Genomic DNA, 27,702 nt, shown 5'->3' with positions numbered 1-27,702 from the left:
AGCAATGGTTGACCAGGGTAAACGATATTCAATATATGGAGGAGCTTGTGAGTGCAGGGGACTGTTCTACACGTAGACCAATACGTACCTGGTATTATTGGGACGAATTCAAGACCACTGCAGATTATTTGCGGCTGCTCCGCCCACTACAGTGAGATTATGGCGCCTCCACTGCTTATCAAGCCCCACTCCCCTGCCCTCCCTCCCACCCTCTTTTCTTTTTTCTGTCCCTTGCCAGCCCCTCCCCCCCTTTTTCTTCTCTTCTCTTTCTCTCTTTCTCCCCTCTCTTTTTCTCTACTTCTTGAAATAAAATCAGTAACCAATGAAACCTGATAGAAGATTGAGAAGAAACACACAATCATGTAAAAAAAATTTAACTTTAATATTAAAATTAAATAAAAAACACAAAAATCAGCTTAAACAAGAATACATAAATAAATAAAAAATACTGAAAATGCGATAATTTGGTATACTGTATAGTAATATATTTTTCTAAAACACCTCCATAGTGTGGTAAATTTTAAAAGAGTCCAATGTCACATACCTATAGACAAAACCACATAAATATATTTTGTTTTATTTTGTATTGGATTGGATACAGGACTTTGTATTGAATCCAATACAAAATATTTGAATTTCCCACTACGACCACCGTCAATGAATGTATGCACTGACATCATCAGCAATCGCAGAGGGACGCATACACGAACGCAGGGTGTTCTTATTCTTTCCATACTTCCATGTGAAAAAAAAAAAAAACATTTTTTGCATGGAAATTTTTTTTAGATTGTAGGCCATAATTCTTAGGCATAAGTTAGGCATAAAAAAATAGTGTATAATGTAATGTAACTGTACAGTAGCTTATATAATATATATATAATACAATTATATATATATTACATATAAAGATTTCTTTGTATTGGACTTAATACAGCTTTTTTGTATTGAGTTCAATGCAAAGTTATTTGAATTTCCCGCCCCGCCTCCCGCTCGCACCGACGCTTGCAGCGATGTCACCGGGAAACCCCGGAGATCGTCACTGCACACGCCGGATGAAGACAGAAGAGGACAGACATCTCTTGAGGAGCTGCAGGGACAAGGTAAGTATTTTTTTCAGTTGTAATCCGATTGTCATACAATGTTGTATGACAATCGTATTGCACTGTAATGTGTGTTTATGATTTTAGCTACCCAGCGCCTGGTTCGGGGTAACCGATAGTAGCAAGTTTTCTTACCCCAAACCAGGTGCGGGCTAACCGCTCAGGTGGTTAAAAAGGGGTTGCAAAAGACAAACAAATACAGACAGTGACACTGGAGGACAGGACCCTGCCCCGAAGAGCTTACAATCTAGTAGGTAGGGGAATTAGCACATAATAGGAGGGGAGATATGTAGTGGTGGGAAGTAGTGATGGTTTCAAAAGACAAAAGAAGATGAGTTGGCAAATTTAAAAACATTTTGAGTGCTCTTTTAAAATATATAAGGGCGACATTCTTCCCATTGGCCAGACATGTAAAAGGCATTCTATCCACTGACCACCACACTAATATACTGTAACCTGTGGATATAATAGATATAGCAGGGGTTCCCTGAAAATTTGAACAATCTAAAAAAGACCTCTGTAGAACAAGAAGATGAGTACCTATTACAAAATTTAAATGATTATATGATTAGAAAATCAACCAATCATACCAATTCTGTAACAGTACTCAACAGACCGACAAACAACTCTAAAGAATGATATTGATCCAATAATTTGAGATTAATTTGTGTTTGTAGCAACTCAACAAAAATACAACCTAAATTAATAATTCAAGGTGCATTTTAAAATTTATAGTTGAATCTGGCAAAGTACATTATGTAGAAAAGAAAACTACTGGCTGTATTATTCACAAACATTCATACAGAACAAAAAAAAATATGTGAGGTGACTCACAGGGCAAAAGGTCATATGTGTCATAAGCAAAACATCAATCTTTATGGTAAGAGTACCGGGAAATGAATGGACAGCAAGGAGAACAAATTATTGTTGCCTTTGGACAAGGATGGACTAGAAGCAGATTGAAGAAGTCATCATTCTATTGCCTATTGCCAGCATGTCCTGACTTGGCGTTGAAATACAGGTAGTGCCCGAGTTGAGGACATCCAACATACGGACGACTCCTAGATATTAACTGGGCTTCCCTGCTCACTCCTGTACAAGATGGAGGCTTGATGAGGGTAGGGGGTAGTTTCCATAACTTGCAGAGGAAATCTTTTGCTAAACACAGCTGAGGTTGTGGGTGATCTTAGGGTGATGAGCTCTTCTGCAAGCTCTTGTAACTCTTTAATGACCAAGACAAACTACAGTTGTTTCTTTTTGCATATGAAAGCACAGCTTGCTCCAGAAGTTAATACATTTTTTTTTCTTTGTTTGTGATTAACTCAAAGTGAGGATTTTATACAGTAACTGACACCACGCTGCCTAATATTATGTTGGGACTAACATCTGTCCTAATTGTATTTATTAAATGAATGTACCAGTTCAAACTTACATACAAATTCAACTTAAGAACAAACCTACAGTCCCTATCCCATATGTAACCCGGGGACACCTGTAACTCCAGTGTATTAATTTTTTAATTACACAATGTGATGGATGTTGTGCACAATGTCCATTTAACACATTTATTTGCATTATGATTTTGGAAGAGACATAACACAGAAAAAGGTAAAGCTAGCATGTTATTGTCTGTAGTGTTATTTTAGATCTTCGAAGTTGAGGGATTTGGCTAGTACATGTAAGTTTCCTGTCAAAACCTTAGCAATATGGTTATAATGTACCATATGTGTACAATAGACATGTCTCCTATGTATTGTTTTCATGAACAGAAAACACATACAAAATGCTACACAACCAGCAGCAAGTACATTTGTGTAGTCAGATTGTGGTGGCTCCTTAAATAATATTCTAACCTCTGGATTTAGTACTTGTTCCTATGCCAGTTTACCTATTAGTTACTAAGAAACAATAAAAGGAGATTGACAAATATAGCTTTTGTTTAGTGTCTCCTAGACACCAGCTTTTTTAATCCTGCCCTGATCATTCAATATTTTGACTAAAGGGAGCAAATACTGATCATATTTTTATGATTCTTTCAGATTGAAATTTAAACCAATAAAATATATTTTGTTATAGTAAACATACCCATAGAAGTTTTGCTTTTCACACGATCCTATACACTTGTTTTCATTAAAGGAAGTGTTATGTATCTCACTTCCAGTTACACAAACCTATTGTTTAAAGAACAGAACAATAATTCTATATTGAACAAACTTTGAACAAACAAGAAAATACCCTAAATGAATCATTTCCCTCAAGATAAATGTAAACCATAAAGATAAATGTAAACCATAAAACCATTAACATTACAGCATCGATCATTATTCATTTATATTACAAAATTAAACTTTCTAACTTTAGCTTTGATCCATCTAATGATAGTGAATATATACTATATTACTACAGTGGAAATATTAGGAGCTGGTACTGTTAGCAAATAGAACTAAGGGATTGTGATTTTTTTATTACTGAGGTTTGCTTGGTTCAAGGTTTGATCTCTTTAAGGTAATATTGTTGTCTTGCTGCTCAAGCACCAAGCATCAAGGCCTGATTTATATTTCCTGATTACCATCTTCAAATTACATTTTTTTTATATATATCTCAATTTCCAGGCAACCAAAGGTATATAAAATGCACCACAAAGAAAGCAACCAGGAAGTTTAAGTTACACCTTGCGTGAGGAAACTTTGCATTAGGGTCAGAGAAATGGTCTGGGGAGGGATCAAACTTTTTCTATTCTAACACTTAAAACGAGAATGTCAGCTTGTTCTGTGCTATGGTAAAAACAAGGTGGCACCATGTCTGATCAGTGTATGGGCTGCTCAACTGTGACCTCTAACATTGCCAAGGGGCAGCAGGTAATATTCCAAACGGTATATATAATGCTACAGAAAAATGTAATAGCTGATTTATTAAAAAAGATAGAAATGCCTCAGAAAGGGGCTGCACAAACATCACAGGGCTGCAGGTCTGGCACACAAGATTGCTGTACAATTTGATTCAGTAAGCATGCAACCTGCATGGCTCCCAGCTGTCGCTTAATGGGTGGAACTGTCCTTGTTTTAAAACCAAATACCTCTGTTCCTCTTTCCTTTTTAGTTGTCTCTATTTTTAGTTTCAGATATAGACATCTATAAATGTATTTACAACTTAACTACCAAAAATGTTCTACTGTCTATAATTCAACTTCTACATTATTGCATTTGTTATTTTTAAATAACTCTTCCTAATCTCAGACAGTTGGTAGTTATGGCCACCTGTGTCCTTACTGTCTTTAGGCAGGAAACACAGAAAACACTGGTATAGGATTTTACATGGTATAGAAGATTTAGTCTACTTTTGAGAAAAGTGGCTTATTAAAATTATAAGCTTTACTACTTTTACTACTACTACTCCTCCTTCGGGAAGAGCGGTTTGCATGCAGCTCTCAGCTGAGGAAGCAGTAACTGCACTGAGACCTCACCACTAGTCAAAGTTTTTCTGTTTTGTGACCTTTAGTTCTACTTCCATAGAAGTATTTGCTGGGAATTACATGTTTAATCTATATTTATTATGAACTTAACCAACAAGTACACTTACCAGCCAGCATGCAAAAAAACAATGCTTCAACTATTTACATTAAAAATGAGGTTTTAGTTACATACACTTGAACTTATACATTAAAGCCACACTCCCCCGGCAAGGCACCACTGTAAAGTGTGGTCTCTAACTCTAATTGATGAGTGAAGAATTTATAAATAGACCCCTTACATTTCCTTTAAGAAACAGAAATGAATAGATTGGGGTAGGCATGCCTGGAGTCTGCTTATTCTTTCCTAATCATGCAGGGGCAGGCTACAATATCAGCAAAGAACAATGGTGGGTTAAAGCTGTGCATGAATATTTGTTAAATAAACATACATGCATGCACAGTACAATGTATGATGCTGGGTATCCGGGCGTACCCCTAGCTATAAGGAAGGATTAAACCCAAATGCATGGGATTTAAATCATTCTGGCCTGCCCACTTAAGGAGAGGTAAATGTACTTAAAGAGTTGTGAACAGGCAGGTAGCCATAGGGGCAGACGTCATCTATCCCTTCTGCTGCCATTGCGCTGGACTTTTGTATTGAAGGACGGAAGGATGACTGCCAGGCATACCAGCCCCAATCTTTTCATTGCTCTATAAGTACTTTGAAGGAAAACTAATGGATAGTCCTGTCTATACTGTTGGCTGTGGTAAAGTAGGTGATTTTAAAGATCATGTTTTAGTTGCTTTTCACAACTAAGTTTACCTTAGGAACAGACACTTCTTAAACCAGAGTCTCTGTAAGCGCCTTATAGCACATAGTAGCAAATAAATCAATAAAATCATCACAACTACTTGGTGACATTGTGTTTAATGTACCACAGATGACCCATTAAAGTAAAAAAAGATACCCTCTTTCAATGTTATCACATTTCCTGCACTGTCTGTTTCAATAGTAAAAAAAAAAGTCTTGATTTTCCTGGCATCGCTGACTTATGTTAAAACCCTTACTTCCTCGTGGAGAAAAATTGCCTCACATCACTGTCAGATATTACTTCCTCTTTTCTTAATTCATGTTATGTTAAATGGCAGTTAGGCCATTTTTTAAAATTAGGATGCTGCTTATTTTCCATCTGTTCAACTGTAAAATGATTTGTATGTGCACATTTTAATTCCATGCAAATAAGGTAGAACTTTATTATGGGTATATCAAATTACAAGAAATACCTAATGTGTACAAAAAAAAACTTTATATTAGTTTATAAAACGTATACACAGGGGCTCAGACGCACCTTTGCAGCACTAGGTCCCAGGTTCAAATGTCAGCCAGGACACTTCCTGCATGGAGTTTGCATGGTATTAGAAATAATAATAATAATAATAATAAAAAACAGTATTTATATAATAGCAATATATATTGCAGCCCTGTACATTAAATAAGGGTTGCAAATGACAGACAAATACAGTAAGTGACACAGGAGGGGAGGACCCTGTCTTGAAGAGCTTGGGGGAAGTATCACACAATAGAACAAACATGTTCCCTACATGTTTGTGTGGGTTTCCACCAGGCACTCCGGTTTCCTCCCACATACCAAAAACATGCAGTTAAGTTAATTAGTTTCCCCTAAATTGTAAGCCCCTTTGAGAAACTGCAAATGATATGACCATGGACTTTGTAAAGTGCTGGAATTTATAAGTAAAGATATATATATATATATATATATATATATATACATATATATATATATATAGACTGCTTTTTTTAAATGTTTGTAACATTACATAACACCATTTTTTGTACTAGTGTAATTTTTAAAGTTCCTTTAACATTTGTGAAAAATATGAAAACGATTAATTGTCAACCTCCTAGACACAGTTTTTCTTAAGTGTTGCTAATAATAATAATTACACCAGTTTTTGCACCTCATGCTGAATAAAACAATCCTAAACTGTAAAAACAAAAAATTGTGAGCAGGCAGCTGTTTATTGCAGAAGGGAAATGATATGCCCCTTCTGTAAAAGGATAAACTTACGTGTCTGTTCACCACCTTCTGATGAGCTGCACATGAGATCCTAGCACAGCGGGTGGCCAGAATATTTGAACACATGCGTTGGGGAGTCACATTATTCCAGCCTGGCTAAAAATGGCTAAAGACCAAACCTGGAAGAACACTGGGTGAAGAAGTCAGTGCTCACAAAGGAATGAGAAGATGTGAGGCTAGTTCTGCTTTTATTCAGACATAAGATTGCAATTTTTACAATGACTGAATATTAAATACCAGTGTTGTTACTCTTGTGATGTGCCTCTAGTACAACCAGCAAAGGGAAGATGGCTTCACACTGCCTTCTTTGTTCTTTGGTAAGCCAAATTCAAGAGGGCATTTATTGATGGGAAGCATACATGCTTGTTGTCCTCATTTCCTATCCAGGAAGGTACCAAGCCTATTAAGCCATATAGTAATATTATTGGGGGGGGGGAGCACTTTCTAGTGGTTGTCGGACATTAAAGAGTGTATCAGTGTTTTGTGTTGTAGCTGGGTTGAATAACCATTGTCACCTCTGCAAACAGAAAAACAACAAACTAAGGAGGAAAGCTGGAGACAGAATGCAGCGCGAAAGTAAGTTGACAAGCCTCACATTGCTTTTTTTAAAACTTTCTCTAGTTAGCAACATATCTCTAGTGTCTGCCAATCTAACAAGCATATTATCAGTTTTACCAAGGATTAGATTGTAAAGTGTATGGTAACTGATGACTGGTTTGGGGATTTCAAGCCTTTTTTATGTAAACACTATAGGGATCCAAGAAAACATTCACATGACACCCTTACCAAACTTTAGGTCTTGTGGTACCCTTATACCCAGAAATGGGATAAAAAATCCCTATGGATATTGCAGAAGGCAGGTAAAAAAAGAATTAGATGGAGACTGGAATAAAATGCTCACAATAAAAGCATTCTTCTTGGTCAAGAGCTACCATTGTAAGTCCCAATCATGTGCAGTGCCTACGGTATGGCCGAAAACTCTTACTTTCTTCCATTCCTCTAGTCTCATTTCTGTTGCTTTACCAAAGGCTAACGCCAGTGAATAGTGCATCTATCCATAAATTACATACAGATTTGGTGAGTGCATCATCATTAATCCATTTTAACAATCATTTGGAACCATTCTGCTCATGATTTAGGAATGCCCAGAAACATAATTTAAAGTGTTCTGTTGGACTACAGATTCCTCACGGCTATAATAAAACTAAGTTAAGATGTAAAAATAGATTAAAAAATGTGGAAAAAGGGGAATCCTGAGCAAATGATAGAAGTGAGTAAGGAGAAAGGCCAGCATGACCAGGTGCTACGAGAAGCTGGAAGGCTAGTAGTTGGAGATGCAGGGAGGAGAAAGGTTCAGAAGGTGGATAAAGCGAGGAGTGGAGAAGAGAAAGATTAATAGGGTGCTGACAGGTAGTCGGGGGTCAGTTGGCTATAAGGAGCAAGTTACCCACCCTTTCTATCATTAGACTTGAGTTAGGCTGGTATCGGATGTTGGTGAACTAGAATTGGAGCTTTGAATATCGGTTAGAACACCATTTGCATGTTTTCTCCCAGATCTCAAAAACATGCAGTTAGGTTAATTAGCTTACCCACAAAATTGACCTAAGACTGTGTTAATGACATATGACTATGGTAGGGACATTAGATTGTGAACCCCAAGGACAGTTGTTGACCTGACTATGGACTTTGCAAAGCACTGTGCTATATACTGTAAATTATTCTGCCTTACACTCCTTAAGCACTTTATTGGAACAGCACTCCCTATACCGCCTCCAAAGGTTTCCTAAACAATTAGCAGTTTTTGACTCTCAGGTCAGTTTATTGGATATCAATGATCTGTAGGGGTGACATTCTTCCCAATGGCCTGCAATGTAAGAGGCATTCTTCCTCCTGAACACCAGCAATATTGTCATTGGAAACGATTTTCATAATTCTACTGCTGGTCTTATGTTGTAGAACCACCCATGTCACAATGTTATGGCAGCATGTAAAGTAGTGTCTGGAATGTTCTGACCCCACTGCCTGTTATAGTGACATTACAAAAAAATAGGTGGTATTTTATATTGCACACACCAAGGCACTAACACAGCAAGGTAAGAGTTGAAAAATAGTAGCAGCCTAGCCCATTTAAAGACAAATATATATTATAAATAATGGCAGCTTTAATGAACTAGAACTGCCACAAAGTTTAAACCAGGTACTGTAATACCACATTATTATACCAAATTATGTCTTAAATTTACAGATCAGAAAGACATTTTATAGTTGTAAGTACAATATATGTATAGATTATTTATATTTATATTGCATCTAATATGTCTTATGCAACAGGGTTCAGATTTGCCTGTATTAGGGAAGTGAATATGGCATTTCCTGAACACATGGAGAGCTTTTAAGGTGAACATTGCTTTTTTTTCCACTAGATTTTTAATCTTAGTCCCATGTGGTCTTTTAGCCTAAAGACAAAAATTGCAGACAAGAATAACATAGAAGAGGCAAATCATTTACTTCCATTGTACTTATTGATAACTGTTGCAGAGTTACCCCAAACCATTCACATCTGCGCTGCATTGTTAGAAATATAATCAGGGCAGTAAAAAGGTAAAAATAAATGCAGCTCTGTAATTTTTAATACATACATTACATACATTTTACATACAAGCAGTGAGAGTAGCTGGATAACTTGGTATAAATCCACTGCAGAGGGTCAATACCAAGAAGTCAATATGGTGTGTTACAACAAGCATACTAATAGTAGGATCTTCTCCATTCACTGCCCAGACACAGCAAAGGAGCTGGAGGGTAATAAATAAAAGTAAAATTGCAGAAGAACAAGATTAGGTCCTGCAACAAGATTACAGAAATACAAATACAACAGTTCTCTCATACAAATGTTTTTTTTTTTTATTTTAGTTGTTTGCCAAGAGTACTTTTATGTCTTTTATTATATTGTATATGAGCTATACAGTACTGATCAATGTACTTTGTAGAAGAAGATTGTGATCAGTCAGGAAAGTGAATTTTACTGCAGAAAGGACATTTTCTGTCCTGCACTAAACTAACTGCCTGCTTGCAATTTCTTTTCGTATTTACTTCTACTTTAAATGTCATCAGTTGTGTTAAACCACTATATAACAGTAAGGAAGGAAAAATTAGCAGCCGTTATTGTCTCAGATTTCATCAAGATAATAATTTTATCATTTGAGTATATTCTCATCATTCAAGCTAAAACTTTAACACAGGGTTTCATGAAATAGTTTCAAGTTTTTTTAGCTTCTAGAATGTAGGTGTATATAAAAAATTAACATGCAAAACTGTTGTGGTTTCAGAAATGAGGAAGAAATACTGATAGCTGCTAAGAGTCAGTGGTGATCAGTGTGAGGATAGAAATGTCCCATCTCTATTTTTTTTTGGTAACTGAAATTTTATTGCCTGCCTGAAGTTCGGACCTATATAAAGGATTACCAAATATGTACCTTGTGGTAGGGTTATGAACCTCAGGAGTTAAATGCTTATTTAGCTCTATAGGTAATATAATCAGCAACTTTAATTCATTTATTTCATTGCTCTGCAGACTTCAACTCTGTGTAACTGTCCCCCTGCAATTTCTTCCATAAGACACTTAAAGCAGCAGTTACACGCAATCAAGTCATTCCCTACAATGCAGAAACATGGTGCACTGAGGTCGGTGAAGGCCTACCTAAGACCTGAAAGTCAGAAGAGGTGTGCTGGCCACCAGGCAGTGAGGGGTGAAGAAAGTAAAATTGCTGTGTGCAATTGACAGTAAGGAGTATTTTCCCTTATTAAATATGAGGGTGGCCCAAATACTAGAAATTGTCAGGAGGGTAATGCGAAGTATGTGACATGTAATGTTAAAAGTAAAGTCCATCAGCTTGAGTGTTATGTTATGAAAAACAACATATCATGATAAAAAGGGTTCCAATCTATTTAAAATGATTGTTGCCTAAAATCCTAATGTGAACCTGTGATTTTCTCAGGCTGAAAGGGCAACTGCCCATGTAATTATAATACTGTGAGGATGCAGCCAGAGCAAATAAAATTTTACAGGATAGTAACATTGTGAAATCCTGCAACCACAGGTTGGAGGTAGGTATAGAATTGGGAAGGTAAATAGGAAAGGAAAAAAATATTTACACTAATTGCACATTATCAAAATTAAAGTACAAATAAGGAGGTAAATAAAACATATTACTTAAACGATGATGGCAGGACTATGACTGTCACAGGGCTATTCTGTAAAACAGTGGTCCCCAACCTTTTCGGACCTATGGACCATTAAATGTATAGACTCCCGACTGCACCTGCGCGGGGAGCCGTGTATCACTCAAAGGGGAAGAAACATCCCCCAGAGTGACGTCATGATGCCTGAACCCGCCAAAGACACAACCCGCCCACTGCCCTTATCCTGCGATACATTCAGGGACATGGTCCGCGGCTCTGGTCGGTGCGCCCCCCCCCAAGCGGAGTCTGACGGCCGGCCGGGTTGGGGACCCCTGCTGTGAAACAAAGGATAGTTCTACGCAGAGGAACTAATCACATGACAGCTGTCATTTAGTTGGTGCAGGTCTGAAAGGATGCATCTATTTGATTGCTCTAAACAACAATTCCACCTTTCCTTACCAACAAATACCATTGTCCTTATGCTGTTTAAAGTATTGAATTGAATAGCTAGCTAGTAAGTATTTCACATGTCACTCCAGATGAGACTGAATTTCATGTTCTACAGTCACCTCTCAGCGGCTGGCTCAGCTACCAAAGCAATGGACTTTAGCAGCAATGGGAACACCGCACACCAAAACAAAACAATGTTTTTATCCCAATAAAAAATAGCAAGCAAGAAAAACCTATTCTGATGTGTTTCAATCAAGGCACATTGCTTTCTGAATACAACAGCTAAGTGTTCTGGTTTTTGATAATCATGAAATTAGTACCTGTTAATGAAATGAAAGAGGAAGCAACATAACAGTTTGGGAGGTGGGAAGAAAGCTGAAAAGTGAGTAAAGAGGACAAGAATGTATACTGAAACTCAGAGAATCTGATGGAAAATTTCTGCAAAAAATTATCTTTCTGATTAAAAAAAAAATTGTGACAGCTTGGTTTATATTGCAGAAATGAAGTTGAGCTAAACCAGTCAAATTACAACTTTGGCAGCAGTTAAAGTTTTATTGTTTGTGCACAGATTGTGGCCCATACACAGTTCAGTGCATGCACAATACACTTCCAGCTCCATTCTCAATAAAGATAATGTCAATCTGGTGCATTTTTCCCCCCTGATCCTTTACCACACCTATAGACTAAAGCTCCTCTCCAACCAAACAGCTTGATTTTCAACTGAAACACATATGCTTCCAATGCTAACAATCTTTCTTCTGTAAACTCACCTTTTTTTTTAAAGGGGCTGTATTATCCATTCATATTTGGCTTTGGTGACTCAGCTGGACTATCTTCTTATTTTAGGAATTTGGGGATTTATTGTTAATCCAAGATAGAAGGGAACCCTGGCCCATGCCCACTGCTACCAGGAATGCTAATTATCCATCTGTTATGATGAACCTATGGCTGTAATGCTCTCTGTGTCACTGACATGAAACATGCTTGCAAATTAGGATTTTAGACTACATACCTGCAGTAAGGCATATATTTGTTTTGAGTTCAATAAAAATGTTAGGACTGCCAGGCAGTTATCAATCTAGGTCAGTAAAATAGCTCCTGTAAAGGTTTCCTTAAAAGAAAGTGTTCATAAAAGAGTGCTCAGTTATCAAAAAGGTCACTAATTATATAGCATGGCATCTTTTAAAGCCTTTACATTTCCTAAATATTGGTAGTCCAACATTCACTTTGTTTGAAGCAAAATTTTAGGCACCAGTTAATTACACAAATATATACAAGGGAACTGTTTGATGAGATATTCCTGTCCTTTTGTTCTCCTTCTATCAGAATGTTCCTTGTTAGCACATGAGCACTGCAGCACGACTGGGCTTTTTCTCCTTCTTCTGGTGTGCTGTACAGGGGATTGCTGATACCAGGTCAAATGCAGGTATTTAACATTTACATGTACAGTTTACATTTATTGGTGTATCAAAAGTACACAGCTGCCTTAATTTGTGTTTTTATGTCTGCTGGAGTTTTGCTTTAAAGTCAACTAATACAATAGTTACCCCAATAGTTATTGTAGAACATGGGAATAGAATAGTAGAACCTGCTGCCTAAACACATGATATCTGGCTAGAACGTTTTTAGTTTGGAATATCACAGAAGGGTACTTATTGGGAAGAATTATCCTTCTTTGTACTGGTGCACACATTCACGCACACTCACACACACATACAGGATATATATATATATATATATATATATATATATATATATATATATTTATTCAGTTTACAAAAAGTGAATACAACTCTGCTGTGAACTACAGTAGTCATTCCTATGTATGTCCTATGAAGCATGAGAAAAAAACACTGTGGACATTTATACTGCATTCAGGAACAATGGTTGCTTGATTTTCAACAATGTTTGGTTGGTATTAGGCGAAATAAAATTCAGATGCTTATTTGCAGTCAGTTTAAAGTGGAATTAGTCTTTGCCATTTCCTGTAAATGTCAGACCCCCAGATCGCCTTGTGAAACTTGAAAAAGCATCCCATGGAATACTGAAAGGCGTATTGGCTGCTCTTCCATACAAGTCCATTATAGCATTTGTGCTGAGTAGATAGATGGTCAGCCTATTCCTCTACCTGTCAGACGGCCAATCAAAAACCTGTTGCTGAATGTTAGTCTGAATGCTCCATTGAGAAACCCATTGTATGATTAACAGTTATATTCATCTGGTGTTCTTTAAGCTTTGCCAATGTCGATAAACAATGATTTTTACCTTTTTTGTGAACTCAGTCTAAGAAAATGGAAGTACAGAATATAACTATGGCAGACATTTAGGTAATGATAATCACACTGACCTCAACCGACAGGTGACATTCAGAATTCTGTAATATTCGGTATGTGTAGACACAGTTTTGGAACCTAAAAACACAAACCAAGTCAGAATTTAAAATGTATTCCTAGCAACAAATGATATCAATCATTAAACTATGGGTACTTTAAAAAAACACTGTAGCTACTGGCAGAAAGTCTTTACATTTACCTTACAATAAATCTATACTGAAGAAAATTGGTCACCAATGTTGATAATCTTTAAAAATCTCTAACTTGGTTCAGTATTTTTTGGAACAAAGGCCCATAACTATAAGTATGCAACTTGTGAAATAAGAACACCTGGTCTGCCCACTTATTCTGAATCAATAATGAGAGCATTGTAAAACTGGGACAACCAGGCAACTTTTAGAAGTGGTTAGCAATGGCAGTCTTATATACTTCTTCAATGACATTGTTCGTTCCCTGATCTGAATTCTAGATAATCCACTGTGGTTAGAACCCTGAATACTCCTTTTATATCTGGTGTGTCCTTTGTAAAACCTGCACAACCTCTGTTGTATAACTTCCTTTTTCATTGCTTAATGTATAACCATACTAATTCAAAGTTCCAAGGAAAGTTTGAATCTGTTTGATGGTGGTCATGATAAACCTCTTAATGTGGAACTTTTATTCAGGCTTTCTCTATGTGATAATAGAGAGTGTATTTGGCAATACAACAACTACATTACAAACAGTTCAGTTAAAAGGTACAGATGTACTGGCCCCAGTGGTAAGTTTAGGCCCCCCTCGCTGGGTTCCCCTATAATTCTCTTCTTCTTTCTTACCCTTACTATCCAAACCCTTCAATTACAATTAGCTCAGATCAAACTAAATGCAAAAGTACTATCAAACTATCCTCAAAAATCAGTGCATGCAGGAAAGCGTTTGATAGCTGCTGTACATGTCATTGATATACACTCTTTGCAGATGGCCATGTGATCTGCAAAAAAGATTACTATATTAGCCATTACCAGATATCTTATGTAGATGTCCCATAACGGATCTCTTATCAGTGCCTCTCTACTTGATGAGCTCTACATTCATTTCATCAGGGACAGGCCTAAAGTTGGCCTGGAACCTCTCAACAGAAGCTCCAACCTGTTCCTATACCATGGGGCTTCTCAAATCACCAAATTACTAACATAAGGGAACAAGAAGGATTAAAACTTAAAACTGAGAGGATATGTTCCTAAATGCTTAATTCCAAAGGAAGTGTACCCTTATGGTAGTAAATTTGCTGCAAAAAACAAACAAAAGCAGAGAGATTCATAAATGAAACAATTGCCTCTGTAAAAAATAATCTATAAATATAATTTGAATAATTCTTATGTTCTCATTGATAGGAATATTGTTGATAATGTGAATTTTTTTCTACTATAGGAGAATGAATAAGACTGCTAGGGACAGGACAGTAACAGGAATTCCAACAGCTAGATTCTACCTTTAGAATACCAGAGAATATAACAAAATAGAAATATAAAAAAAGGATACATAAACTGCAGGAACAACTCAACAGAGCACCTCCCATGCTGGGTCTCCATACTTTTGGTAGTTAAACAATTAACCTGCACCAAAAGTGGATGTACGGTTCCACTGCCCAGTTTCTAGTGAAGATAAGCCTGGTCACCAGACATGGGATTTAAAGCATACCTACATCAAGGATGTTTTTTATAGTTTGGATAGAGCAGGGAGAGTTTCAAGTGTTTTACTGTCCATTTCCCCAATGAGGAGATTCACCCTCACTATTTGTCCTGGTGATACTGTCCCTGGAACATAACTTGGAGAAAATAAAACATTTTATAGTTTTTTTTAGTTTTGAATTGTCACAGAAGATAAGGGAAACCATTGTAACGGGGACACTTGTTCTGCTGACAACTATCTAGAAGAACATTCCCCTAATTGGAGTGATTATCCGTGATCAAGGATAAGGATGATCAGTGGAACATTGCAATGAAGTCAGGACAGGTCAAGCCCAATAATAAAGTGAAACTAAATTAGAGAAAGACAATGAAGAAGTCTTTCCAACAAAAGAAAAAAAAAACAGATGCAATGAATGTCTAATCATGCTAAAACCTATCTACCAGTTGTGCACCAAAGTCAATCATCACAAGAAAACAGAAAACTGGAATTGAAAATGTAGAATTGCATCCAATAATGATTATGATTCTTTAATTCTAGTTGAGTTTTGACAATGAAAGTAGACAACTGATCGGTTGATATGAACTACTTTTACTCTTTCCTACAGCTTTTACGCAAAGCATACTACAAACATATATCCATGTACCCCTATATGACACATCTCCAACCAACCATACGTAACATGTCACTTACAGCACACAAAGAGCATACGCCCGGCAAACCGATTCACTGTCTCGCACTAGGTAACTGCCATCCTTGCCAGCATGTGACAACAGATCCTCAGCTTTGGAGCGAGTAATATTCCCATGGTACCAGGAGAGTGGCATCTCAGGAAGTGTCAGTTAGATGCAGTGTTTGCAGAGGACACCCCTCTGACTACAGCGTCAGGACCTCAGTAACTTCAGATAAACCATCAAGTTCTGCCGTGTAAATGTACTTTTCTAGTTCTCTTATTCTGTGTGTTGCAGTTTCCTGTTTAAACCGAGATGCAGAGGAACCAGAGGAAACAGAAACATGGGGACTTCCTTATTATAACCACAACACTGAGAGGAGGGGGTGAAATAAACTCATGACAGTTTTGCACCAGGTACTTGTTTTATGACTACATATAGCCTCAATGAGACATTATGGCGGCAGGGCCCTTGTCTAGGGATTCTAGGCCAGTCGCATAATAATACCAGTTTCATTTTTTATAGGAAATACTGTACTGGTGTACACTGTATCATGATCATTAAATCTTCTGTACTCAGAATTTGTATAAGCACTATTTCAATAGGTTCAGATTTAGAGAACAATTCACTGAAATGATGAACGCTATTCTCAGTATCATTTATTTTTTTCAATGCATGGGTGTACACATTTAAAGCACTATACTTGCTTAACTTTAAATATTACTTACCTACTCCCCATCTGTATGCTGGAGTGCATGAGTATGCTAAGGTTTTGGGGATTGTTAATTTGCAGGCCATTGTATGTCTCACCCTACTGTAAACATTTCAACATGATCAACATTTTTGTAATGATCATTACCTTTGATAAGTAGTATATGCAGCCGCAATAGAACTGAATAAACCGTGTAAAGACACTTTCAAATAACGCAATCAATTTTACTCTATTCACCTAAAAGAAGTCCAATCACTATTTTCAGGTACTTACAATGATCAAAGCATTTACCACCACTGTGCAAAATCAGATTGCCCTTTTATCAATTTATTATTATAAAATAGCAGATCAGATCACGGATCTGATACAGATAATATACTGATACAAATAATGTGTATGCTTTAGTTCTTCCCTCACTTTAGTATAAAAATCCCCATAATATATTTTCAATACCAATTTCAATAAAATATATGTTTAAACAAAAAATATTGGTATGCCTTTAGCTATTTAAACCTTACATTTTAGAAGACTTAATGGTAGTAACAACATTAGCAACATTGGTACTACTACTGCTAATAATAATACCAATGTACTGTATTTGATATAGTATTTTTATATAGTATTTTTTATAGTATTTTATATACAGTATATCTCTTTGCATATACACTCACCAGACACTTTGATCACATGGCACCAACTCAATGCATTTAGCTATGTAGCCATTGTCAAATTCAAACTGAGCATCGGAATATGGAAGAAATGTGATTGAAGTGTCTTTCAGCGTGCCAAGGTTGTTGGTTCCTTCCTGGTGGGTTGGTCTGAGTATTTTAGAAAGTGATGACCTGCTGGGATTTTCACACACAACCATGTTTAGGGTTTACAGAGAATGGCCCAGATAAGGTAAAATACCAAATGGGTGGCAGTTCTCTGGGTTGATGCCAAAGCTCAGAGGAGACTGACAGGCTGGTTTGACCTGATAGAAAGGCAACAGCAATAAAAAAAAATCACTTTGCTACAAATGAGGTATGCAGAGGAGCATCTATGAACACATTGTAACTGGAAGCAGATGGACTACAGGAGACTACACTCCTGTTGACTAGGAACAGGAACCTGATTCACATATGAGAGGGAAAACACTGCCTGGTCTAATGAGTCTCAATTTCTACTGCAACATTTGAATGGTTGGGTCAGAATTTGGCATCAAACATGAAAACATGGATCCATCATGGCTTGTATCAAGTTTTCAGGCTGGTGGTGGTGTAGTGTTGTGAGGGATGTTTTCTTTGCACTTTGGGCCCCTTGGTACCAACTGAACATTGTTTAAATGCCACAGCCTACCACCGTAATATTGTTACTGACAATATCCTTCCCTTTTTGGCCTTAGTGTGCTCTTCTCTTGACGGCTATTTCCAGAAGGATACTGCCCCATGTCACAAAGCTTTAATAATCTTCAACTGGTTTCCTGAACATGACAATGACTTTACTGCACTCAAATGGCCTCCACCGTCACCAGATCGCAATTGAATAAAACACATTTGGGATATGATGGAATGGGAGAATCTTAATATGGATTTGCAGTCGACAAATCTGTAGCAACTGTGTAATGCTATCAGGTATAATTATGTAACATGTAACAAAATCCCTGAGGAATGTTTCCAGCAACTTTTTAAAGTCTATGCTATAAAGAATTATCACAGTTCTGAATGCAAAATCCAATCACTAGGAAAGTGTACCTAACAGCAGAAAGTTTGGATGTGTAACAGTGTGCATTGCACAGTGCCACCTGGTGTAAATATAAGGTACTACCAAGACAGCTGTAAAAAAAAAAAAATAAAAAAAAAAAGAAATTTTACTTTCATAACTTTTATACTTAGTTTTAAGTTACATTGGGACTCCTCACACTTGAGATTTAGTTAAGATTATTGGATTGATGGACTAAAAAAGCAGAAAATGCTGCTCAGTGGATAAACTTGTAATACCCAAACCTGCTCTTTGGGCAGGGTCCTCTGCTCCTCCTGTGTCTGGATCTGTCTGTCATTTGCAACCCTTATTTAATGTACAGCGCTGCGTAATATGTTGGCGCTATATAAATTCTGTTTTTTATTATTAATATTATTATCATTATTATGATATTATTATCATTATTATTATTATTATTATTATTATTAATATTAATAATAATAATAATAATGATATCCTGTTGAGCATGCACTGGAATTCTGGCAAACTAATATTCTTTGAATTATTGAACATTTTCCTGCTGTAATATATAGAAATGCAGGCATTTTCTAAGTAAGACAGCAAAAAAAGCTTATCTTGCAGTATACTTTACTTGAATAATAAAGAGATTGCTAAGAACCAGGTCATATTTTCAGAGGCATTGCATGGTCAATTTATTTAAGGTTTTTTTTTAATAACATATTTTACATAATAAATATCTATTTGTAGTACATCTTGTTTTATGCGTTACTCATCAAATCTTGTAAATCCGTTTATATGAATTATTCTTGCAGAATAGGGATCATAGGAACTTTCTCACACTTAGACTGGGCCTGTCCTTCCCTGGAATTAAGCCAATTTCATTATGTGACAATAGGAGCTGAGGGCAGAATATCACCTTCCAAAGACTTGATGGATTTCCTCTGCTTCTTCCATGGGTAGTCACAGGCCAGGAGTCCAGAAATGACAAATCTGTATTGGTTATATGTGGCCAAAGAAAATCAAGCCACTAATCTGCTTCTGTATTATGTTAATATCTGGAATGAATGGATAAAAAATACAAATTCAGTTATAGCCTTTGAAGTGCAGTTGCTTCAGATACCTTAGATTCTTGAAGTTATCTCCACAGCTGGGGTGGACTGACTGTTCCTTCTATAAGCCATGGTAAGTGTACAGATTTAGGTTATAGAGGTGATGCTGCTAGGGCTGGAAAATGGTAGTCAGTTTTGAATAATTCATTGGATTTTGAATGCATTATATTGGCACAATGTCACTGGAAAATTACCCTGACACATAGGTAGCTGGATGACTTTATAAATTGCATAATTACAAATCCATACAACTCTTGTCCAATGCCTGTGGATATAAATATGCCATGTGCTTTCCATGTCAGTATAAACTATCCCACAAGGGGGAGCTCGTGTACAGCTAACAAACATCATGCACATCATTCACTGTTTATGCAGTTTAATGGTGTTGGAAATAAATTGTGATTGTGGTTTGCACTTTAGGGTACACTTTGTCAGGAAGGCAGTAAGTAATTTTACAAGATCCACCAGAACAAAAAAGCCTCCCCAAGACAGGAAGCACAATAAAATATTCCTAATGGGACACAAACAACTAATAGATACTGCAGGGATGTATGCTTCTCTGCCCATGGTTCATTTTATTTTGTCCTAAGCAAAAAAATAAAAAAATAAACAATATACACTCTTACGTTATCCATTTGTAATATAACTTTAATTGACACAAAAGTCCTAGAAATGCAATGCATTTCCACTGAAAATGCTTATTTATATGGAAAAACAGTGATTTAGGTGCAATACGGAAGACTAGAGGATAATAGGCAAGGTGAAAATTATATTTTGGGGAGGATATAGGCAGGGATATACGCAAACTTCTGTCAAAAACAGCATTGTTACCTCCAAACTGCCATGGAAGAGATGGAATGAGCTACACAAATTTTATACAGCAGGTAAAAGGTCTTTTAATGTAGCTTCAATGGCAATATAGAAAATACACAAATTCTATGCAAAATAACATGCTTGGGAATGCCCTAAAGCTGTACATGGTGCTCATATTTTAATTAAGAAAGAAAAAAGCATTGGGTTTCCCTTTTATTTCCAGACCCTTAATTGACAAATGCCCTGTGCAAATTCTGCCAAGGACAATATTATTATTATTATTATTATTATTAATAATATGAAACAGGATTTATATAGTGCCAACATATTACGCAGCGCTGATCATCACTCAGGACTCCCTGTGCTATCACTACCGTATTACACTAGCCTTACCATTACCAATGCCATTTAGTGATGGGATCACAAAGGGTTAAAATAAATGATCATAAATCATCAGGTTGTAAAGATGGATTTACATTACTGGGTAACATGATTGATGCTGAATCTAGTGCTGGGGACCTAAATAAATATTATTTTTCTTTTATGTTTGCATTTTTTATTAAAAGATGGGACTTTTTCACAGTTTCTGTGTTTATATTCATTTAATTCTGGGAATAGATAAGGGAGGGGGTATCTTATTTATTCCCCTGCGTAACAGTCAGATTCCTCTAAAAAGCACCTTCAACAAACCTCCACATCCTTATTGGGGACCAGATGTAGGGAAGAGGCTTTTTCCCTCCACATTGGGATCCTCTAGTAATGAAGGGAGGCATGGGGCCTAGCATGCTAAAGGAGGAGAGATTCACATTTCCCCTTTTTTCCTGTCCCATACATTTATTTACCCATTTTAGTTTCTTTTTTATTAATGTGTACCCTCTTCAAATCATGGAAAATCATAGTGGGGTCCCCCTGGTTAATGAGTGTATAGCCTCATTTCTTGTACAATTCCATAAAGAAGGTATAGGGTTCAGAGGTTTGCACTCAGGCCTTTGCAGTGCTAGGTCCGAGGTTTGAAGAATGTCACCTTCCCAGGTTCTCCCTGTGTTTGCGTAGGATCCCCTCGGGTACTCCACTTTCCTCCCATATTCATGGCATAAACATGGCTTCGCCCCATATTCACCTTAGACTGTGATAATGACATATGACTATGGTAGGGACATTAGATTGTGAGGGACAGCTAGTCACATGACTATGGACTTTGTACAGCGCTGTGTAATATGTTGCCACCACATAAATACAAGTTAATAATAATAAAGACTAACTTGCTGGTTGCTGCACATTCTTCTATATCACTCTGCCCCTCCTATTTCCAAAAACATCCTGACTGCCTTTTTTTAAACACATAGTGTTGTGAAGAGCTGTGTTTAAAAAAAATGCTGCAGGTCCAGTTTTTGTTTCTTTGGTGTGCCACCTAAATATAACATTTAGACGCGTGTGCAACACACAGCAACAAAAATCAGGCTGAGCCTTACCACTGAGGAATTGATTATGCAGAAATGTGTCACACATCCCTCATAGGTAGGATAAGTTATAGGCCTTGATTTATTAAAGTTCTCTAAGGCTGGAGAGAATACACTTTGAACAGTGAAGCTGGGTGATCCAGCAAACCTGGAATGGATCTGGTCCAGGATTCTAGCAAATAGCAAATGATTTTAGGAAATCCATTCCAGGTTTTTTAGATTACCCAGCTTCACTGAAGAAAGTGTATTCTCTCCAGCCTTGGGGAGCTTTAGTAAATCAGGACTATAGTGCTTATCATGGGAAAATTAGCCTTGTTTTATGATAGAATGGTAGCTGCGTAATATGTTGGCGCTATATAAACTCTGATTATTAATAATAATACCATGCTACATGAGCAGGCCTATAGCAACAGTTACTGATATCACTTTATTGCCATGCAGTGGATGGTGATGTATAAACTGGTTTACAAGCTCCTTGGTATAAAAAAGGGTCTATGGATTTTGTGTAAGTGACTGTATACGATATGTCATATATCTTGTTCTTTGTGACACAACAGGCAAACTGTCTATGCAACCAAACACAGACAACAGTTTTTCATTTTTTTACTCCTTCCTGCATTGTATTTTAGAGGTATCCTAATATTTATTCTACCTTCATTGATGTACTGATGATTCAATTAATGGAAAGGAAGGGGGGGAGGGGACATTTCTAAACAAGGGCCCTCCTTGGCTTTGTCCACCACTGTCTGCGTTATGGCACTAATAAAGTTTCCTAGTTTCCAGTATGCTAACCTGTTCCAATTCAAATTAAAAACTGGGTATGTAGAGTTTGTGGATAAAAAGTGGATATCGTGGATTTAGAGCTTTTTTACACATATACTGTATGCTGCTACAACTCATATGACCCACACATTGCTGTGCCCTGCATTAGGGCAATCAGTTGTTTGAATGGGTAGCCTATCGCTCCAAGGTCCAAAAATCTGACCTGCAATATTGCCATGTGATGCAGTGCAGAGTGCTGTAGAAGGCGCATTGGAGGGGCATTCAGAATAATTAGCACAGCACCACACCCCCGCTTTTGATAAAAGCAGGGTGCAGTAGTATCATGCACAAAATTGCACATTACCCCATTGCATATATGTGAACATGCCCTAAAAGGTCAAAAAAGAACCTATTGAGCTTTTAGCAAGGACATTTCTCTATTCTATTCTATTCTATCTATCACTCTGTCAGTAAAGCTATGAATTGCTTTGCACATTGCTCTTTTCCCTAATAAATAATCCCAAAGGTGTACAAAGCTCAGTGTATTGCTAATCATACCAAAGTAACATGAAATGAAAAGTGAATGGTACACTGCTTGACAGTATAAATGGGCGTTAGTATAATTGTTCTTTTCATAAAAGGTAAAAATAGAATCCTGTAAGTGAAATCCATGAGCTTTAGTGAGTTTCAGCTAATAACAAGTTAGAACTGAAGGTGCAGCAGAAATAACTTGAAGCAAAAATAACACATGCAGACCAGATGGACCACAGATTTCTGTTTTTTACTGTGATAACTAGGACATTGCATGGGTTTGAATCACAGTTAATATGAACACTTACAGCAGAGAATTAGCAAGTTATGCAGTATGGTGGTCAAAAAATAGAAAGACCCCTAAGGACAAAAGTACTGCAATCTCTGGACATCTGGTATGATTAATTAGCATATGAATGAATCAAATTTCCTGAAAAGGTCATAGCTGGTACAATAAAAAAGAAATATGCCAATGTAGCTGGTGGGTAATTACATACAATATAACATAATAGGTGTTACAATGGTTTTGACTTATAACTATGTTCAATTGTAAAGATTTTTAATGGAAGTTAAATTTCATACAAAAAGCTATTTGTAATTTGACTGCAGAACCTTTGCTTAGAAAGTGAAACTGTAGCTTTCTGCAAATGCTAAAAAAACAATACAAAGGTATACAATTTTGATGGTGATTTGAAAAACCAGTGGGCCAGTACTAATATGATAAAAGAACATGCAGTGAATAAACATGTAAACGAAACACAGTACCCAAAACGTATCCTTATGCAACACACAGTTTCCAAATGATATAAAAAAGTAATTGAAAAAAGTCCAAAAAAAGAATCATATTGAATGTATTGGAAGCATAAGTTTCCTCCAGAGATTGCTAGGGGTTCTTTGAGCAATGAGCAATTTGTGACTTTCAGGTCAGGTCAATGATTTATGGCTATCTGTAAGGGTGACATTCTTCCTATTAACCACTACACTAATGTACTATAAGTTGTGGTTAAATGATTTATAGCGGGGGTCCCCTAACCCTTATTTTTAAGGTTTACTCACATTATAGGTTGAAAACGACTTGGTTAGATTGCCAAGTGCATTTTTTCAACATCTATATTTTTATAGAGGTGTATATATCAATTTAGAAAGAAGGACACCTATGGGGAAAACAGGACACAGGGCCTTGGTTGGTAAGGGGGACAAACTCTTTAAATTAGGGGCATTTGGCAGCTATGGCATAAATGATCGTCCATGACGGGATATCCTGTGATTCATTGTCAGGCTAAAAACAAAATATTCTAATTTTGTATTGAATCAGGATGATCCAATCAATGCCCAGCAATGTTTACCTGCCATAATCCCATTGCTCAATGATATGTACGGATATTATGTATGATGATGTAATAGAATTGGGTCGTGTGTTTTGGTCAGTGATGTCACGGGGGATTTCCTGCCAGTTGAATATTTATGTTGGGGAAATGTGGCATGTAAACTTTGGGAGGGAATGTATTGCAGGACCCTGTGACTAATGGGGATTTACATTGCTGGTAGACATGATTTACTTTTCAGACAATTATAAAATAATATTTGATTTTTTTTAGAACTAAATGATAACCAACGCCAATAGGTTTACCACGTCTCCTTAAAGGTCTATTAGGTTTTGTACCTGTGAAAAACATTGATATGTATTTTTTTATACTTTAATGCAATTACTTCTATAACAATAAAAATGATGGTAGTTGCAGGAAATTTGTCTCCTAGCAAGCAAATATGGATTTTAAAAAATTTAGGCTGTTTATAACTGGGATTTCACAACAATGAATGGTTAGAAACTTTTTGATGTCCTGTAATTAGGGTTTATTAGGTTTCTGCCTTCCTTCTAGGATGGACTCTGCCCAGTTTTTATCAAATGTTGTGTGTGTCCTGGCTGCTAAGCATTTATATAGTTCATGGGAAGTTAATCTGTCTCAATTGTTTTACTGTTTTATGGAATTTTGAGAACATTAGGGTAGAATATTTTCAAGTTCCACTTCCTTATTCTTTCCTCATTGGTTGGGGTTTTTTCAGACCTTCCTTTTGTCACCCCCCTCTATAGTTCTCCCATCGCATTGGGAACCTAAAGGGCAAGAGGTTGTTCTTCAGTAATAGGTTAAAGCTACTTTGCAAAAAAATGAGGACCTGTATGGTACAGAAGCACCAAAGAAATCTGGAAACAATACTGCGTTAATGAACTCAGCAAAATACTCTGAATGGAGTGGAGAAAGTGTTCCCCCTGGACTTCAATGCAAAGCATTTTAAATCAGATTGAACAGAAATAATATGCTGGGGGTTTGAATTATTAAATTGATTCATATCTCCTATTTACTGCTGCATAGATAATGAAACATATCTCCATAAGAACCATATAGCTTACATATATCTACTCAGCCCTTCGAAAAGGCAGAATTGCAAACTACATTAACCCCAAAGCCTGCCATTTTTAAAAACTCTTCATAAAGGTTTTCTGGTAAACACATTATTTGTATCTATTTCGTTTACAGAAGCTATTTTGTCAGTAAAATTATACAGTGAGTCTGGTGGGTAGAAGGGTTTAAGCTTGTGGGTGTAATTTAGCGTGGATTCTCACATTCTGCCAAATAAATTAACTCAAAGAACTGCTCAACAGTAAATAGTCACCATACATTTTTGTGTTACATCTGTTTTTAGCCCTTAGAGTCCAGGAAAGGTAGTTTTCAGTGCTAGGAGTATAACATAGTAATAAATAATAGTAACTGGCTAGTGTTTTATAAAACTGCACCATAGCACCTTTAACATTTAAATTTTACATGTGCTCAAAAAATTAAAGTTTTCTGTCTTGCTAGGAATATTTGGATGAGGGATTAAAACAATAATGCCCAGTAAAGAACATGGGCGTTTTTTAGTTGGGGCCAACTGGTCAATTGTTCAGGGCCCGAGCTAACAAAATGTAAGGGGTATAGGAAGCTTGAATGCTGTGCATTTGGGCCCCCCACTTGATATTTGCTTAGGGCCCCATTTTTCCTAAAACTATCCCTGGTGGGGTTGGGGTAGAACAGTAAGTAGTTCCTAGTGAGAAAGGCAAGAACACAGCTTAGCAAAGGGAGTGGAAACATTAGTGTCCAACAGTGGATGGGAAAGAATAACAGTGGGCACTATGAGGGGGGTGGTTACATTAGTTCTCAACAGTGCATGGGACAGAACAATAATGCTGGGTGAACTAGCAAACCTGGAATAGATCTGGTCCAGGATTCAAAACATTTGCTGGTTTGCTAGATCACCCAGCTTCACTGATAGAAGTGTATCCTCTCCAGCTTTGGATAGCTTTAATAAATCAGGCCCATTGTCTCAAAATGTCAAATAATGCAAGGAACAAGTTGTCACAATTTTAGTGGTGATTACCTACATAAGGAGCAACCACAACAAAGCTTTTGGACTAAAGAAGACTCCTTGCTTTGTTTTCAGATTCCTATACTTTACAATAAGAAGACAACACGTGTGTGCACTACACTCTGTGTATTCTTAATAATGATTTAAGAAAACAAGGAATACTAGCTTGAAAGTTGTCAGAAATGATCATTACTAACATCATCATCATTACACACATCCCTATTAGAGCATTTCCTTTGCTAGAAGAAATGAGCTATTAGAAAAGATGGAACAACTGAGGCAGCAGAAGTAGCAATTTCCCATGGCCCATTTGGCCCCAGACTCTGATATTATGCAAGAATGTTTTGTGTCCATCCTCCTAATTGCAACCATGGAAACATTATCATGATGGTTTTATTATCAAGACTTTAATCTTTGTGAGTTTGTTACATTAAGTGAAGCATTTATGCGTGTTTTAGGCATTAATGTGTGCATATGATTAGCATATGAATAAATACATTGTGCTTAATTTAGACAGTTTTAGTATTTTATACTGTAAGTAAAAGTGAAAGAATACATCATGCACAATATTACGTAAAAATCGATTAAATTACAGCTTAGGAACTGAACGTTTTGTCTCATCTAAAATAGAAACTTATTTTTTAAATTCTTGTGGTATGTAGTATTGGTAGAATATCTCACTATTCGATTCGACAGCTATTCGATCGAATAGTGAGATATTGTTAGGGTGATCGAATGCCGAATTTGAACACCATTGAAGTCAATTGCGGCAGAATTTGGGTTATTTTTGGAACTATTTAAGGACGATTAGGGACTATTAGAGTTTCTCTATCCAAGAACACAGGGCACTAGATGTGATGAATGGGGAAACTTGTTCCATTTCAACCTCTAGTGCCCGGGGATCACCTGCAGTCACAGCTGTGACCTCAAAGTTCCCACAGTCATGTGACCATGGGAACTGAACTGCAGATAAACTGCAGTTCCACTACGCACACTCTTCTAAATGATTGCAGACTCTGCTGAAATCATTGAGAAGATGCCCGGCCGGCAAGTATCTCTAAAGCTACGTACACACTTCCAATTATTATCGTTGGTAAACGAACGACAAACGATCCTGCACGATATCTGTGAACGATCATATAGCACCGATCCTGTACATACAGATAACGACACGATAGTTCGCAGATATTGTACACACGATAGATGCGATCGTTTGAACGATACAGGAAGTGACGTGCACCACAGGAAGTGAGCGAAC

General features: G+C 36.9%; 1 protein-coding gene across 3 annotated transcripts in view; it reads right to left on the bottom strand.

The window, feature by feature from the left end:
- The window catches only part of INPP5D (inositol polyphosphate-5-phosphatase D), a 58,406-nt gene extending 42,172 nt beyond the window's left edge, over positions 1-16,234 (bottom strand). Inside the window, exons 1-3 of one of the 3 annotated variants that reach the window (XM_072407783.1) lie at positions 15,977-16,040; positions 13,630-13,693; positions 5,901-5,946 (exon numbers count right to left, since the gene is read on the bottom strand). Coding sequence is in view for 2 of the 3 variants with exons in the window: in XM_072407784.1 (XP_072263885.1) it covers positions 13,630-13,693; positions 15,977-16,110 (198 nt within the window). In the remaining variant the exon portion in view is untranslated. Of the gene's footprint in view, positions 1-5,900; positions 5,947-13,629; positions 13,694-15,976 lie in introns of all 3 variants that reach the window. The other 2 variants (XM_072407784.1, XM_072407782.1) reach the window with 2 other exon arrangements.
- Positions 16,235-27,702: the final 11,468 nt, after the last annotated feature.

This window comes from Pyxicephalus adspersus, chromosome 4 (assembly GCF_032062135.1).
Source record: "Pyxicephalus adspersus chromosome 4, UCB_Pads_2.0, whole genome shotgun sequence".
NCBI lineage: Eukaryota > Metazoa > Chordata > Amphibia > Anura > Pyxicephalidae > Pyxicephalus > Pyxicephalus adspersus.
The sequence above is the reverse complement of the archived record's forward strand: the minus strand, read 5'-3'. Positions and strand labels throughout refer to the sequence as shown.